At 44.3% G+C, this 15471-nt stretch overlaps 3 protein-coding genes and 1 non-coding gene across 4 annotated transcripts; 2 read left to right on the plus strand and 2 right to left on the minus strand.

Moving 5' to 3' along the window:
* Positions 1–1762: 1762 nt before the first annotated feature.
* Positions 1763–1834, minus strand: TRNAM-CAU (transfer RNA methionine (anticodon CAU)). Its single transcript has one exon. It is a non-coding gene; the product is annotated as a tRNA-Met (tRNA).
* A 236-nt stretch (positions 1835–2070) lies between these two features.
* ILF2 (interleukin enhancer binding factor 2) lies at positions 2071–8776 on the plus strand. Its single transcript, XM_060138256.1, has 14 exons — positions 2071–2168; positions 2888–2947; positions 3164–3206; positions 3648–3752; positions 4123–4200; positions 4537–4639; positions 5215–5280; positions 5748–5864; positions 6355–6433; positions 7007–7094; positions 7532–7593; positions 7671–7785; positions 8006–8096; positions 8246–8776. The coding sequence occupies exons 1-14, from the start codon at positions 2164–2166 to the stop codon at positions 8404–8406; spliced, it is 1173 nt and encodes a 390-aa protein (XP_059994239.1). The 5' UTR covers positions 2071–2163; the 3' UTR covers positions 8407–8776.
* Positions 8777–8963: 187 nt separating this feature from the next.
* Positions 8964–10783, minus strand: SNAPIN (SNAP associated protein). The gene is made up of 4 exons (XM_060138266.1): positions 10575–10783; positions 10269–10315; positions 9910–10028; positions 8964–9577 (listed from the first exon to the last, which is right to left on the minus strand). Exons 1-4 carry the CDS (start codon positions 10715–10717, stop codon positions 9476–9478), a joined length of 411 nt encoding a protein of 136 aa, XP_059994249.1. The 5' UTR covers positions 10718–10783; the 3' UTR covers positions 8964–9475.
* A 431-nt stretch (positions 10784–11214) lies between these two features.
* LOC132513721 (large ribosomal subunit protein eL36-like) lies at positions 11215–11769 on the plus strand. The gene has a single exon (XM_060138279.1). The coding sequence runs from the start codon at positions 11380–11382 to the stop codon at positions 11698–11700; it is 321 nt and encodes a 106-aa protein (XP_059994262.1). The 5' UTR covers positions 11215–11379; the 3' UTR covers positions 11701–11769.
* Positions 11770–15471: the final 3702 nt, after the last annotated feature.

Genomic DNA, 15471 nt, shown 5'->3' on the forward strand with positions numbered 1-15471 from the left:
GGAGCAACCATTTGATTAACAACATTTTTTTCACAGCAAAAATGGAAGCCATAAAATAGTAAAATAATATTATAAATGTGCTGAAAGAAAATGACTTCCAATTTAGAATTACATATCTAGAGAAAATGTCCTTCAAAAACAAAGGTGAAATAAAGATGTATTCAGAAAAGCCAAAACCAAGAAAGTTAGCCACCAGCAGAAGGGCACTAATTCTCAAGCGGAAGGAATATTACTCCAGATGAGTGTTGGGGATACAGGAAGAAATAAAGAGCATTAAAAATGGCAAATCTCAACGACCACTGCTTTAATTAATAAGCATTAATGTCTTGTGGGATTGAACATATACACGGAATTTAAATTCTGTAAACGTATACACCTACACTTACCCAAGAGGAACAATTGCATCTCACCGCAAGAACGTTGTACAAAAATGGTCATAGCTGCTTTATACATAATGGCTCCAAAGTGGAAAGAGCCCAGATGTGCTCGCCTGTGTCTCAGCCAATTGGAGGTCCTGAATTCATCAACAGGAGAGTGGGTAAACAAACTGTGAAATATTTATGCAATGGCATGCTACTCCGAAATAAAAAGGAACAAATTGCTGATAAATGCAAAAACATGGAAGAATCTTGAAATGTGTCAAGCAAAAGAAGCTAGACAAAAAAGAGTACATAGGGTGTGAGTCCATTTATGGGAAGAATAGACGAAACTAATCTATGATAATAGAAATTGGAATAGTGATTGTCTCTAAGGGAAGGGCAAAGGGGTATGAGTGAATTTTTTGAGGTGATAAAAATGTTCTTTATGTTAATCTGTGTGATGGGCAGAATACATTACTCAAAATTAATCCATCTGTGGACTTAAGATCTGTGCATTTTGCTGTAGTAAATAATACTACAATTAGTATATCAGTATCAATATAGTACTTTAAAAAGTTACACAACAATATATATAGTTCTGGAGAGAGTGACGGTGGCAAATGGAATTAAAAGTTACACAACAATATATATAGTTCTGGAGAGAGTGACGGTGGCAAATGGAATTAAAATCTATTTTTCACGAGGGGGGTAAAAGTATTACATAAAATTAGACCTTGCCAGTTCAAGGAGGCACGTTGTAATTTTTAGGGTAACCACTAAAAGAGTAGAAAAAGAGTGTGTAACTCCCAATTGACAGCGGCAGGGAAGGAATAATAAATAGTAATCAATGCAAAACAAGGCAAGAAGGGGGAGAAACAGGATTATAGAAGGACGAAAAGCACATAGTAATATGCTTGATGTAAATGCAACCATAGTATATCCATATCTGTGGCTGTGAAACTTCGTATAAGGGTGAAATCCGCCAGAGAGGTTGTAGAGTGAGGAAAAGAGAAATGAGGGGAAACTGGGCAAATGGCAGGGGGTCTGGTCCTTCTCTCCTGTCACTTCCCTTGCGCTCTTTTTCTGAGCTCTCTTTGCAAAGGCTGTCTCAGTTTCCCTGCTAGTCCCTCACCATCAGTATTTTCCCCCTCCGATTCAATCACTATACATACTCAAAGCCGCTTCTCCTGCCTAAAGTTTCTAGCCTCCGTGAACCACATCCAAACGTGTAGTGTTCACAGTCACATAAAGTCCCTTCCTGTTCCATTTCGCTTGCTGATGGCAAAAACAGCTTCTAAAGCCTGCATTTTTGAGAGAGGAAAAAGTAGGAGTATGGCTGTTACATTTATTGAAGAAATTTAAAATTAAAACTGCTAGGGAGGAAAAACAAGGAAGCACACCGATAGCAGAGGATGGTTTCGATCCATCGACCTCTGGGTTATGGGCCCAGCACGCTTCCGCTGCGCCACTCTGCTGCTTCGAAAAATAATTTTCCATGAACTGTACAGAAAGTTCTCTGAATGCTACCCATCCTGATTTATTTACACAGCACCCCCTAGTGTCTGCAAAAGTCGTTACTGTCAAGTCCGTTCTTATTGGCTAGTTCCTGACACAGTAGGCGCTTTTCATTGGTTCATAAGCCGGTTTACCAAAGTAAACCAATAGGCACAAGCGGCGGAGTACGGCGGGAGCCAATCGCGCCGGAGTTTGTTGGGACACGCCGGCAGGCCGCCTCTCCAGTTGTCTGCTCCTCGGAGGAAAGGGGCGGTTGGTGTGGCCGCCATTGTTCGGACTCTAGGACGCCATGAGGTAAGGGCTGTGGGGTGCTCTAGAGAGGTTTCGGGTATTCGACCGAAAACTGTGGGAAGTTGGGCTGAAAGAAGTCGGAGGACTTGAAAGGGCCGTGTATCTAGGGGCTGCACGGAAACCTGAGAGATCCTGGGCTGGGAGAGTGGGGGAGGTCGGGGCCCGAGGAGGCGGGGAAACTCGGGCCGGGGATGGGGGTGGGGCCCAGGAGTGGGTAGGCAGGTTCGACACTTCGGTCTCCGGGGTGTTCAGATGAGGGGGTGTCCTCAGGTCCCAGAAGGGGCACTCCCCACCCCCCCGATCTAAACTGAGAAGGCTGGAACGTGCCTCATGCATCCTCAGTGCCAAGTGCTTGACATATAGGATATGCCTGATGCTTTTACCACGTGAACGAATAAATGAGCAGTCACGTTAGTCTCTGAAGTCTTAGGGTTGGAGTGTCCCAGCAATTATGGGGCATTTCTTGTAGGGCTCACTGAGCCCCGTCAGCATTCAATGTGAGGTTTGATGTGATTAATTTATCCAGAAGGCGGAGGTCATGGGGGATGAGGCTGGGCACTTGGAATTGGGGGGGAGAAGTGTAAGTGGGAATGGGATCGCTTGGCTTCCAAAGGGAAGTGCAGAGCGATGGAGGTAGGCTAACTCGAAATCATGTGGCCGGTATGGTGGAGACTGCTTCAACGAGGTCAAAACAAAGTTATAATCTATTCATGCATTTCTAGGGGTGACAGAGGCCGCGGTCGCGGCGGGCGCTTTGGTTCCAGAGGAGGCCCCGGAGGAGGGTGAGTGCCAGTTTTTAGCATCTCTGCAGCTGTTAGTTTCCATTTCAGTCATCTAAATAGGAGTTTGGAGTGGACTAATCTTACCTGCCTTTGTGAGATCCAGCTGTGGGTTAGAAGCATTCTTTGCATGCTCTCCTGGTAAATGAGTTTGGCCCCATTATGCGCAATCGGTTTGATTTCTGTGGTGAGTAATTTGGATTGTTTTTCGTATTTTAGGTTCAGGCCCTTTGTGCCACATATCCCATTTGATTTCTATTTGGTGAGTACCTTGGCCATTGTTCAACTGTGGTTGAGCCCAGCGTCTCCCTATTAATGAAGTCAGGTGGTAGTTGCAGAGAAAGGGATTAGTGAGTGGAGTTGGGGGTGGGTTTGAGTCAGCCGTGTGTCGCTTTACATACGTAAACAGTGTAAGCTGGAAGGGGAAGACAGTCCCTCGGCCACAGTGGGCAGTAACATGGTTATAATCTTTGTTCTGAACAGTTAATGGTATCTCTGGCTTATCTGTTAGTGTAACAGTAGTAGGAGCTTAAATTATGGATATTCCCTCCAGCTTCTGTCCTTGTTTGAACATCTTAAGGAGTAAAAATAAGTGCTGTAGAATTTTCTGTTTTCAATTTTTTTGTGTTGTGGCAACAGAAAGAAAATCTCTATTGTATATTATTTTTGGTAAGTAGTATGTAGTTGTTTATTTCTGGTTTAGTGTGAAATGGCCTTTCCCCGGGTCAAGCCAGCGCCTGATGAAACTTCCTTCAGTGAGGCCTTGCTGAAGAGGAATCAGGACCTTGCTCCTAACTCTGCTGAACAGGTATATTTTGGCTTCCTTCCTGAGGTTCCTCAAAGAAAGCTGAAGAAGTAAATAAGTACTGGTGAGGTTACTGTTATCAGAGCCTAAACTCCACAGAAAGTTTAATCGTTCTCCTTATTTCTCTTTGTGGGTAGAGGGAGAGCGCCAGGTGAATATATAAACAAATTACATGTGCATTCATATTTTTACTGGGGAATCTATCTTTGGGATCAAAAAGTATTCAAGGCTGGAAGGGTCAGGATATTCTCAGAGCCCGTGCAGGTATTGCTTCATCTCCTGTTGAAGGGATTAAGGGAAAATATTCAAGCTTGGTGAGAAGTTGCTTACAGTGTTTCACCTGAGGGTATTTTTGTTTCCTGCTGTCTTTCAGGCCTCTATCCTTTCTCTGGTGACAAAAATTAACAATGTGATTGACAATTTGATTGTGGCTCCAGGGACATTTGAAGTGGTGAGTTTTTGATGATTTAGTCCTAGGAAAGGGGAGCCTTGTGGAAGTTTCCTTGGCTCCTGTCTCTTATTTCTGCAGATGCCTATTTCAAAGCCACTCTTAAAATAGAAAAGTACAGTGGAATTCCTTTGTAGTGCTGATCTTGGGGACCAGACTTAGATCGTTACTGTCAGCTAACCATGATGAACCAGGCTTTTCATGTGCTTATTTGGGGATATGATTTGAACTCTGCTACTTCCAAATCCGGGTAATAAGCTGTGTTGTAACTGAGTTCTGAGGGGAACTAGGCAGTCTTCTCACTTCCGAGTTTTCTTCTTGAAATCCCTTTTCCAACAGCAAATTGAAGAAGTTCGACAAGTCGGATCGTATAAAAAGGGAACGATGACTACAGGACACAATGTGGCTGACCTGGTGGTGATCCTAAAGATTTTGCCAACATGTGAGTGTACCTCTCTCTGGCCTTAGGAGCAGAACACAGCAGTTGGATTTGAGGCATAGGGATCTTTAAAGCCCAAATTTCTTGTGAGAAAGGCTGTTTGGAAGACAAATGGGAAATTTAGTTTTTTAACGTGTGTTGTATCTGAAAGAATATGGCCAGTTACTATAAGGCAGTGTTTCTCAACTGGGGGTGATTTTGCTCCCCAGGGGATATTTGGTATTGTCTGGAGATGTTTTGGGGCTAATGTTTTTGGGTAGAGGCCAGGGTTGCTGCTAAGCATTCTGCAGTACACAAGACAGATGCTACCTCCCAACCCCAAACAAAGAATTATCCAGGCCAATATGGCATTAGTCCCACTGACAAGAAACCCTGCTGTGGAAAAAGGTGTGTGTATATAGGAGGAGGTGTCCTGTTCCCTGAGCCTTCCAATTTCTCTGTCCAGGTGTTAGCTTCCCCTTGTAAAAGTTTCATTCAGCTGCTTGTCCTTGCTCCAGCAGAAATCAGAGTGCAGAGATGTATAGAAAAATCTACATAAATAATTGTAATCTTCATTATCTCTTGTTGTTTCAATCTAGTGGAAGCCGTTGCTGCACTAGGGAACAAGGTCGTGGAGAGCCTAAGGGCTCAGGATCCTTCTGAAGGTTTGAGTTTGTTGCTGAACATGTAATTTAGTGGTCACAGGAGCCAGTTCTATGATTATAATGTCATTTTAACAAAGTCAGGTCAGGCTAGAAGGAAGAGCGAATGCAGAGTTTTAGGTTGGGGAAGTTTTGGGCAGAGTTCGCCAGCGTTCAAAATCCAGTTGATGTCCGTTACTTTTAAACTCTGTATTCTCAGTTCTGATTCTGGACTGTTGGTGTTTTTAAAAATCGATCTAGGGGACTTCCCTGGTGGTCTAGTGGTTAAGATACCCAGCTCCCAATGCAGGGGGCATGGGTTCCATCCTTGGTCGGGGAATTAAGATCCCACATGCCGCACAGTGCGGCCAGAAAGATAAATAAGTAAATAAACTTTAAAAACCCTATCTGTTCCCCCACCCTCATCCTGGATTTACCTTTGGTCATCTAATGGAAATATGAGTTTCAGCTTTTGATTTTTCTTTTTGCAGTTTTGACCATGCTGACCAATGAAACTGGCTTTGAAATCAGTTCTTCTGATGCTACAGTGAAGATTCTCATTACAACAGTGCCACCCAATCTCCGAAAACTGGACCCAGAACTCCACTGTTAGTCTTTTTATTCTGTTGCTGTTAAATTTGGGGAAATTCAAAACATGGTATAAAAGTGTTGTTGAGTTTACTTAGGTCCCAAAAGGTCACATATGGAATAGCAACAAACTATGTTTACCCCCAAACTTTGCTGTCTTCCTCTGTAATTTGGAAACAGTTTTTACCAGCTTGCTAGTGAAATTGTCAAAGCCAGCATGGCCAAGAAAGCAGTTTGACGATTTAAGAAAAAGGACTGAGGAAATATTTATGGAGGGGGTAGGCTTTCAGAGAAAATTGGGGCTCTTTCATGCTTCCAGATTTGGTTTGGGGGAGGAATAGTGATTTTTGGACAGGTGACTTGCTGATCTGGGGAACACGGGGGGTGGTTTAAGGAATTACTCTGTTATCCTGTCCTCCTTTCACATTCTTGGACTATGGCAGTGGGATTGAATTGCTTGCTCAGTAATGGGAATGTTTCATCTTGGTGGATGTCATGCTTGTCTTCTAGTGGATATCAAGGTGTTGCAGAGTGCCTTAGCAGCCATCCGACATGCCCGCTGGTTTGAGGAAAATGCTTCTCAGTCTACGTGAGTCCCTCCCTGTTGGAGTGAAGATATATCCTAATCCTTCTAACTACATTGAACAGCAGGATACCCCACCCCCCCACCCCAATACTTCCTCTCACAGAACATTTTTGGCTGTGATCTTCTGTCTGGATTTTGATTTTTACCTTAAGTAAGCAAACTTAGGTTGACGGAAGGGAATGTATAGTTCTGGAAATAGCTTCATCTCTGTACCTTAGGTGTGGAAGTAAAAAATCTTATTTATTTTTTTTTTAGTTATAGTTGATGTACAGTATTATGTTACAGGTATATGACATAGTAATTCACAATTTTTAAAGGTTATACTTCATCTATAGTTATTATAAAATATTGGCTATATCCCCCATGTTGTACAGTATATCCTTGTAGCTTATTTTATACATAGTAGTTTGTACCTCTTAATCCCCTATTCCTATTTTGCCCCTACCCTCTTCCCTCTCCCCACTGGTAACCACTAGTTTGTTCTCTATATCTGTGAGTTTGTTTCCTTTTTGTTATATTCACTAGTTTGTTTCATGATCCGTTATTACTTTTAATCCTGGTTCCTCTTACCTTCAGAGTTAAAGTGCTCATCAGGCTGCTGAAGGACCTGAGGATTCGTTTCCCTGGCTTTGAGCCCCTCACTCCCTGGATACTTGACCTACTTGTAAGTAATGAAGGGCAATTGGAATTCCTGATCCTCCCTATGTTACAGTAGTTCCTCTGAAACCTACCAGAATATGAAATTTGGTACAGATTAAAAAGAAATGGGGGGGAGGGGCGGAAAGGGGAAAGAAAAACAAAGAAATCTCATTAGTGGACAAGTAATCCAATAAAGATTCGATGTTTATTATTTCTTTGGGCTTTTGGAGTATTCAGTTAAATGAGTAGTTATTACTGCACCTTTGTTTTTCTCATTACTGCTGTCATTTCATTAATGTGGTAATGGAGAGAAATTACTGAACGAGCAGTCATTTCAGAACTGCTTCTCAGCGTTAAAATTTTAGCTAGACATTAACCAGTTTTCTTCTTGATGGTTTAAAGTTTTGTTTGAAGATAGAATTGCCACTTTATGGCACACCTACCAGATTCACTTTCTTCTAGGGGCACTATGCTGTGATGAACAACCCCACCAGACAGCCTTTGGCCCTAAATGTGGCCTACAGGTATAGCATGCTGCTTTGGGTTTGGGGCTGGATGTAAGCTGTCTTGTGTGTTCTTCTGATACCTCTCCATGTTTCAGACGATGCTTGCAGATTCTGGCTGCAGGACTCTTCCTGCCAGGGTCGGTGGGTATCACTGACCCCTGTGAGAGTGGCAACTTCAGAGTACACACAGTCATGACTCTGGAACAGCAGGTATTGGGACAGCTCTGAAATGGTCTGTTGTGCCCCACTCTTGAATATCTGGTCAGAAGGCAAAGGGAATGTGGTTTTTAGTGGTCAGGGATTTGGGGGTTCTCACAGACTTTGGTCTTGAAATTAGAAGTTGTTTTTATCTCACTTTTCATGAGAATGTTAGTCAAATAAGGTATTTTGATTTTCATTGCTAATTTACCCTTACTGTGCTCTGCCTCAGGATATGGTCTGCTACACAGCTCAGACTCTGGTCCGAATCCTCTCACATGGTGGCTTTAGGAAGATCCTTGGCCAGGAGGGTGATGCCAGCTGTGAGTGACCACTGTGGGACAGGGGTTCTTTACGGTACTCTGTGATCTACAAAGAAACTCTACACTACTCATGTCTTACTGTTTCCACTGTGTGGGTCATGACTTGTATGTTGGGCTACTTGTCTGAAGTCACCTTTTTTCTCTTCTAGATCTTGCTTCTGAAATATCTACCTGGGATGGAGTGATAGTGACACCTTCAGAAAAGGCTTATGAGAAGCCACCAGAGAAGAAGGAAGGAGAGGAAGAGGAGGAGAATACAGAAGAGCCACCTCAAGGAGAGGAAGAGGAAAGCATGGAGACTCAGGAATGACCTCCCTGTCTCTTCACCCCCTTTCTTACCCAAGGAGAAGACTGGAGCCTAAGCTAACTGCTGCTGGGCTTTATGTGGTGGCATTTCTGAGGGATAGGGGAGACAGGAAGGAAGATTCAGAGGACACTATAGAAGGAATTGTCATTCCACTGCATTCTGAAACTGGCTTAGTAGCCAGAAGTCTCCCATTTATGACCTATGCCATCCATCTATAGTGAAGCAGGGTACCAACTTTTATCCCTAATACTTTAGAATCCCGAGCTTCTGGAAACCTCTCTCAACCAGTACTTTGTTGTTGAAATGTTGTGAACTGTAAGTGTTTGCAATTTTTTTTTTACTAAGAAGAAAGATTAAAGTACTTCCTAGTAGGGCTCTTGGTCTTGTTTTTCCTTGGTATCTGGCAAGCTGTTTTGCTTCCTTTTTTTTGCTTTATGAACTCTTCACTGAAAATGATACTTGAGTTTTTTCATTGTGAACACTAGATCTCAATTTGAATCTATATTTGAATTAATGCAGAAGACTCTTGGAACCTTTCCATATACCAGAGTAAACTGGAATACCATTTAAGCATTTATTGAATTAAATGGTTTTAGTAACACTGCTACAGTGGTCAAGCCAGTGCAGTCAACAAAAGAAGGTAGGTGGTCATTCACCTTGACTTTGCCTGCCCTTTCTAGTGTAAACAAATGAATATTGGAAGTCACAGGTAGAGGACATTCTGCCCAGGTCCAACAACCTCGCACGTAATAGAGGAAGCCCCTCCCTTGTTAATGAGGCCCGGAGATGGTAGAGGAGGTGGGCCTTGAGTATGGAGCTTAAAATAAAAAAAATGTAGAGGCCTCAGCTCATTCTTGGAAGCAAGAACCATAATAAATCCTTTGGGATCCTGAGTCCTGCTCTAGACAGGTTTCTTTGGGCCCCACATAAATGGGTAAGACTGAAGTGCTTCCAACAAACCACAGGGCTGCCCTTTTGATGTCCCAACACCTACAGGGAGTCCTGGAGGAAACAGGCAGCCGGGGAATGGTATTTGTGCTATTCTGTGGCCATGGGCCCATCTTCTGGCCTGTTACTTGCTTGGGGAACCAGGGGGGTAAACTCCTGAATCCAGCATTGCCCTCCTTCGGGCTGTTTCCTTGGCAACACTGTGGTTTAGCCGCCTCAGCCGTTCCTACAAAACAAGATTGGGAATCAAATTAACTGCTCTGTGAAAGGATTTGAGCTTGCTGTCAACTAGGCTGGAAAATATCTTAGGCTTGCTTCATCTCAACGTTACGTCTTCTAAGGTATGTAAGAACATAAATGAGAGTAATTGGGGGTTAAGAATAAGAACAGTAAGTTCTATTTTGGCTGGCATTAGTTGACAACTCCCTTTCCCCAAAAAGACTAAAAATTACGGTGACTTTCGCTGTGTTGGGGACTTCATGACACCCCTTGAAAATCGGAGAATACCTTAAGGACTTAGAAGAACAAAGAATTACTGTTGGTAGGAAATTCCTTTACCTGGGCATTCTGTAGGATGTTATTAACCAAGACGACTCGTCGCCGGGCATTAAGGAGCTTCTTCACATAGGGGTCGAGATCCAGGGCCACTTTCTGATCCTCATTGATACGGCACAGTTCTGGGAAATGGAAGGAAGATGCAACTAAACACCTAATGGCCTTCTCGTTCTTGGAACAAGTAAGCTAATAAATGCTATGGAAAGCACTCTTGTGCCACATGGGCACAGTCACTAGAAACTTAAGAGGAGTCCATCGGCAGCCCTGGAAGCAAGTGACAGAAACCCAGCCCCAGAGGTTGGCAAAACATAAGGTCCTATAGTGAGTTGTAGGATCCCGGGTATACAGGGATGCTTACTCACCGGTAGCTAGGTTGTCAATTTGTTCCCGGAGCTCTACTTGGCTCTCTCTGCAAAGAGGTACAAGGCCTACACGGTCAGTTAATGGAACTCAAAAACCTAGTCCCCTATGTTTCCTAGGTGCTCAGAAAAGCCAGCCTCTGCCCCCACCGGCAGGCCCTCCGCCGGTCTGCCCCGCCTCCAATCAGTTTCCCCAAATTCTTAGTCCCATCCAAACGCCGAACTCGTCTTATCTCCGCCCTTTCTTGGCCCCGCCCCTACAAAACCAAATCGAGGAGAGGTCCCGCCCCAACCTTCCCTCTTGGGCACCTGACGGCGTGGACGTGAGAGTCAAGCTGCTGCACAGCCGGTCGCAGGAACTCGAGGAGCCCCTCGGCGAAGAGGTCGCGGCCTGCGGGCCCCGCCACGGGGGTTCCTGCCCCGGACACAGCGGCGGAACCAGCTCCCGACATCACGAACTGCCCTTACGGCCGGAACCTGCCGCGAGGGCCGCCGGGAACTGAAACCCCGCCGAAGTGCGCCGCTAGGGGCCGCCCGGGGAGTGCCAGCTCCGACCCCGGCCTGGGATTTCTGGGAAACGCAGTTTCTGGAGCCAGCAGGGCGGGGCGAAGGGCCGGGCCCTAGAGCTACCGGGAGTTGTAGTTCTTTGTAGACCATGAAGTGGCGGGTTTTGAAAGTCTCCAGATTTCAAGGCCTAGAAGGAACCATTTTGGGGATGCGTACGTTTTGTTTTCTCCAAAGGTGAAAAATAAATGCTTATGTCCCCAGTTGTCCATAGCTTTCCCATGTTAATTTTGTGGGAAAGCCAGATGATAGTCATAGTATAGTATATTTCTAAATTTAAGTGTATTTTTTAATGGCACTAAAGTATGTGCAAAACTGCATCTGAATACTATTCAGCCTTAAGAAGGAATGAAATTCTGATACATGCTATGCGTTAAACGTGACATTATGCTAAGTGAAATAAGCCAGACACAGAAGGACAAATATTTAATGATTCTGCTTGTATGAGGTTTGTAGAACAGTCAAATTCATGGAGATAAAATGTAGTTCTATCTCCTGATCAGAACAGTGTTGCCCCTTCCGCCGTGGCAGCCATTGAGGAGCGGCAGCCATGGCTCTGCGCTACCCCATGGCCGTGGTGGGCCTCAGCACGGGCCACAAGGTGACCAAGAACGTGAGCAAGCCGAGGCACAGCCGCCGCCGCAGACGCCTCACCAAGCACACCAAGTTTGTGCGGGACATGATCCGGGAGGTGTGCGGCTTTGCCCTTTATGAGTGGCGGGCCATGGAGCTGCTCAAGGTCTCCAAGGACAAGTGGGCCCTCAAGTTCATCAAGAAGAGGGTGGGGACACACATCCGTGCCAAGAGGAAGAGAGAGGAGCTGAGCAATGTCCTGGCCGCCATGAGGAAGACGGCAGCCAAGAAGGACTGAGCCCTTCCCCTCTATGCACAATAAAACTTTTCCAGAAAAAAAAAAAAAAAAAAGAACAGTGTTGCCAGCGGCTGGGGGGAAGGGGAAATGGGGACTTGTTGCTTGATGGATACAGAGTTTCAGTATGGGATGGTTTAAAAGTTCTAGAGACTACTAGTGGTGATAGTTACATAATGTGAGTTTACTTAATGCCACTGAACTGTACACTTAAAAATGGTTAAAGTTGGGGCTTCCCTGGTGGTGCAGTGGTTGAGAGTCCGCTTGCCGATGTAGAGCACACGGGTTCGTGGCCCGGACCGGCAAGATCCCACATGCCGCGGAGCGGCTGGACCCGTGAGCCATGGCCACTGAGTCTGCGTGTCTAGAGCCTGTGCTCCGCAACGACAGAAGCCACAACAGTGTGAGGACCGCGTATCGCAAAAAAAACCAACAAAAGTTTCCCTACTTTTCTTTTGTTTTTCATGGCTTTCCAGAGCGTTTACATCTCTTGTCGAATTCTCAACAAGTGGTGTCCTTTAAGCCCTAATGTGTTCCAGTGAGTCACAATAAATGGGCACCAGAATGTTCAGCCTTGAGCTTTGATGAAATAAAGCTCCTATTTTAAGGCAAACAAGAAAAATTTAAACATGAAACTGTTCTCTGCTTGGGAATTCCCTGCTGGTCTAGTAAAAAAAAAAAAAAGTTCTCCCTGTTTGGGCCTCTTGTCTTCCCTCTAGTGTGCAGTGTGCGTCTGCATTATGCATTAACCAGATCTCTCCAATGTCAGAAATACCAGCTCAACCATAAAGATAAATTTTTCTTCTTCTGACGCCAACCATGTAACTCCTTAGAAGATAACATTCCTTTCTCAATCCTGTAAGGCATCAGGATGACCCACCACTCACCTTGTACGTGCAGATATCTTTGGTAAACTTTATGTACAATACCAATATATCATTTCCCTTAACGACAGAGATTGCTTGCAGGACAGACTAGGTCAAATGACCTGGGGAAGATACCTAATGGAATTTCTTAGCTTAAATGTTTACTTATTACCTCATTAATGTTACTAACTATGTTACTTGTATTCTGCCTATTTTACAAGATTATTGTTTCTTGCATTACCAAATGTGTGACTGAACCTCCAATAAAAATAATGATGACTAGGCAACTTGAAACAATTGACCAAATGTATAGTTCTATAAGATCAATGATTGTAATAGCGTAACTCTAGATACAGGAAGAAACAACAAGAGCGAATCATTATCCAGACCGTAACAAACAAGTAAGACACAGTCCAGAGGCTTTTGGTTACTGTTGACAGGGCCTAGTCCGGTAATAGCACATTGGCCTATCAATGAAATCCTTTCCTGACATGGGAATGAGCATTCCTAGCACCATGAAATAAGCTGGCCATGAAATGCCTCCCAAACCTTGGTTGAAATAAAGACTGAAAGGTAGAGGATTGTAAAATAAAGAATGTTGCCCACTAGCCAGTTCTATAAGAATCAAGTCATTAGCCACTGTGGTCAATGACCTGCAGTACACCCTGAAGGGAATTTAGAATCAGGATGAGGCACTTCGTGCTCTGGGAAAACTGGCAGAACTGGCCCTCAGTTATGTGTTTTCAGGAGAAAATGTTATGATCTCAGTTTCTTGCATCTTCCCATTCTTAGAAAAGCACTAAACCATGAACTAAGATCTCTATTTCTGGAGAATAGCAGTCACCGTCTACCAAGACGTGAGCTTGATTGCACAAAGTCCTAGCCTCCCACCTTAGCTCTTTGGAACAGTCCTCAGAGTTTCTGAAAGACTGTCTCCAGCTTATAATGCTTAGGTTGGAGACTTCCCTGGTGGTCCAGTGGTTAAGACTCCACGGTCCCAATGCAGGGGACCTGGGTTCAATCCCTGGTCAGGGAAACAGATCCCACATACCGCAACTAAGAGCCTGTGTGCTGCAGCGATGACCCGGTGCAGCCAAATAAATAAATAAATGTTAAAATATATATATATATATATATATATATATATCTCCTCAGGTTGGTTTGAATAAAATTTTCCATTTTATTTCTTTTTCCATTTCCATTTCTTAGATTGACTACTGATTAATTTTTTTCATTGACAGTTTCGTCCTCAGGAATAAAGGTGTTTAAATCACTGTGGGAGAGTGGTGGTCAGCAGCTGCAAACCTGAGACCCCAACTGTGGCAACTTTTAAAGCCTTGTACAGTTTTTGTTGTTTACTGTGTTTGTTTCCCTCTATCTTTCCCTCTAGTGATTAGAGGTAAAACTCTCAGGAGAGGCTGGGGGCTTATTTGGGGAGTAAGTGGCAAGGAAGGGGGGTAGCTAGGGCAACGGCAGCCTGCTTCATAATCAGGCTTTCAGAAGAGGAAGCCCGGGGCAAAGCGGTGTGAATGTTGAAGAGGAAAGGAAAAAGGGCCAAGTCCTTGAGGCCTGTGCCAGGGACAGAGAACAGGGGCTGGCCTTGGCTGGAAAAGAGGTTTATGATCTGTGTCTAGACAGGAAGCCCCCAAGTTGGGCCACAGTCCTTTCAGGTAACTGTTTGAAGTAGGGTTGCCAAATTTAGAAAACAGAGCAAACAAAAAACTCTGGGACACTAGGTAAATTTGAATTTCAGATAAACAACAAATAATTTTTAGTATATTATCTAGTAATCCTACTTCAAAGGCTGATTCTCTGAAGAAAATCACTCTGTGTTTTGTTTTTATGCTTTCCTTTTCACTCCTTATCACATTGACTTAGCTTTTTTTTTTGAGTTAGCTCTTATATCTCAAGAGGGCATTGTACCAGCCTCCTGACTGATCTTCTTGCCTCTAGTCTCTGTACCCTCCAGGTCAGCCTGCACACTAACGTATCAGCCAGATTACATAATAACCCTGCTCAGAGAAAATTAGTGCTGAAAGGGACTCTAGAATCCATCTTTTCTTGATTCCTTGGACACCTCGGTGAGGGAGACTGGGCAAGGCTCTTCCAGAAACCCTGAAGTTGGATAACAGGTTGAAGGCCAGTGCTGGTTCAATTATTCATTCTCTAAACACTTATCAAATTCCAGGCATCATGGCACAAGGTACTCAGTGCAAACCCCCCCCCTCCCTGCTCGTGCCAGTATCACATAGCAGTAGTCCTCTGGTCCTTAGCTTTTCCACAGAGACTGAAGGAGATGTAAGTCATAAAAACTCCCCCTCTCTTCTGTCTCTGAGCTCCCCAACCCCTGTTTTTTTTTGGCTGCCTTAGGTCTTCATTGCGACGCGCGGGCTTCTCTCTAGTTTCAGCGCAAGGGTTTCTCTAGTTGTGGCACACGGGCTCAGTAGTTGTGGCATGCAGGCTGCTCTCTAGTTGCAGTGCGCGGCCTTAGTTGCCCTGCTGCATGTGGGATCTTAGTTCCCTGACCAGGAATCGAACCCGTGTTCCCTGCATCGGAAGGCGGATTCTTAACCACTGGACCACCAGGGAAGTTTGGTCCCCCCCTTTTTTTTTTTTTGACTGGCAGATATTTTATTCCAGTAGTTTGAATACAGACTGTAGCTACAGAGATATATTCACATACTTGCAATGAAAAGAAACCTTGACTCTGAGAGTCTTAAAAACTTTGAACCATCTGTGTAACACTGGCAAAAGTGCCTCCAAATCTGCGCAGGTTTTTATCTTGGGAGAAAAACCAAACAAGAAGATTTTGTTGCTCCACTGCAATTACTGTCCAAACTATTAAGGAATCGCTTTTACAGTAGGCCCTCCGTATCCACATGTTCCGCATCTGCCAATTCAACCGACT

The sequence above is a fragment of the Lagenorhynchus albirostris genome, chromosome 2, assembly GCF_949774975.1.
Source record: "Lagenorhynchus albirostris chromosome 2, mLagAlb1.1, whole genome shotgun sequence".
NCBI classification, from domain to species: domain Eukaryota; kingdom Metazoa; phylum Chordata; class Mammalia; order Artiodactyla; family Delphinidae; genus Lagenorhynchus; species Lagenorhynchus albirostris.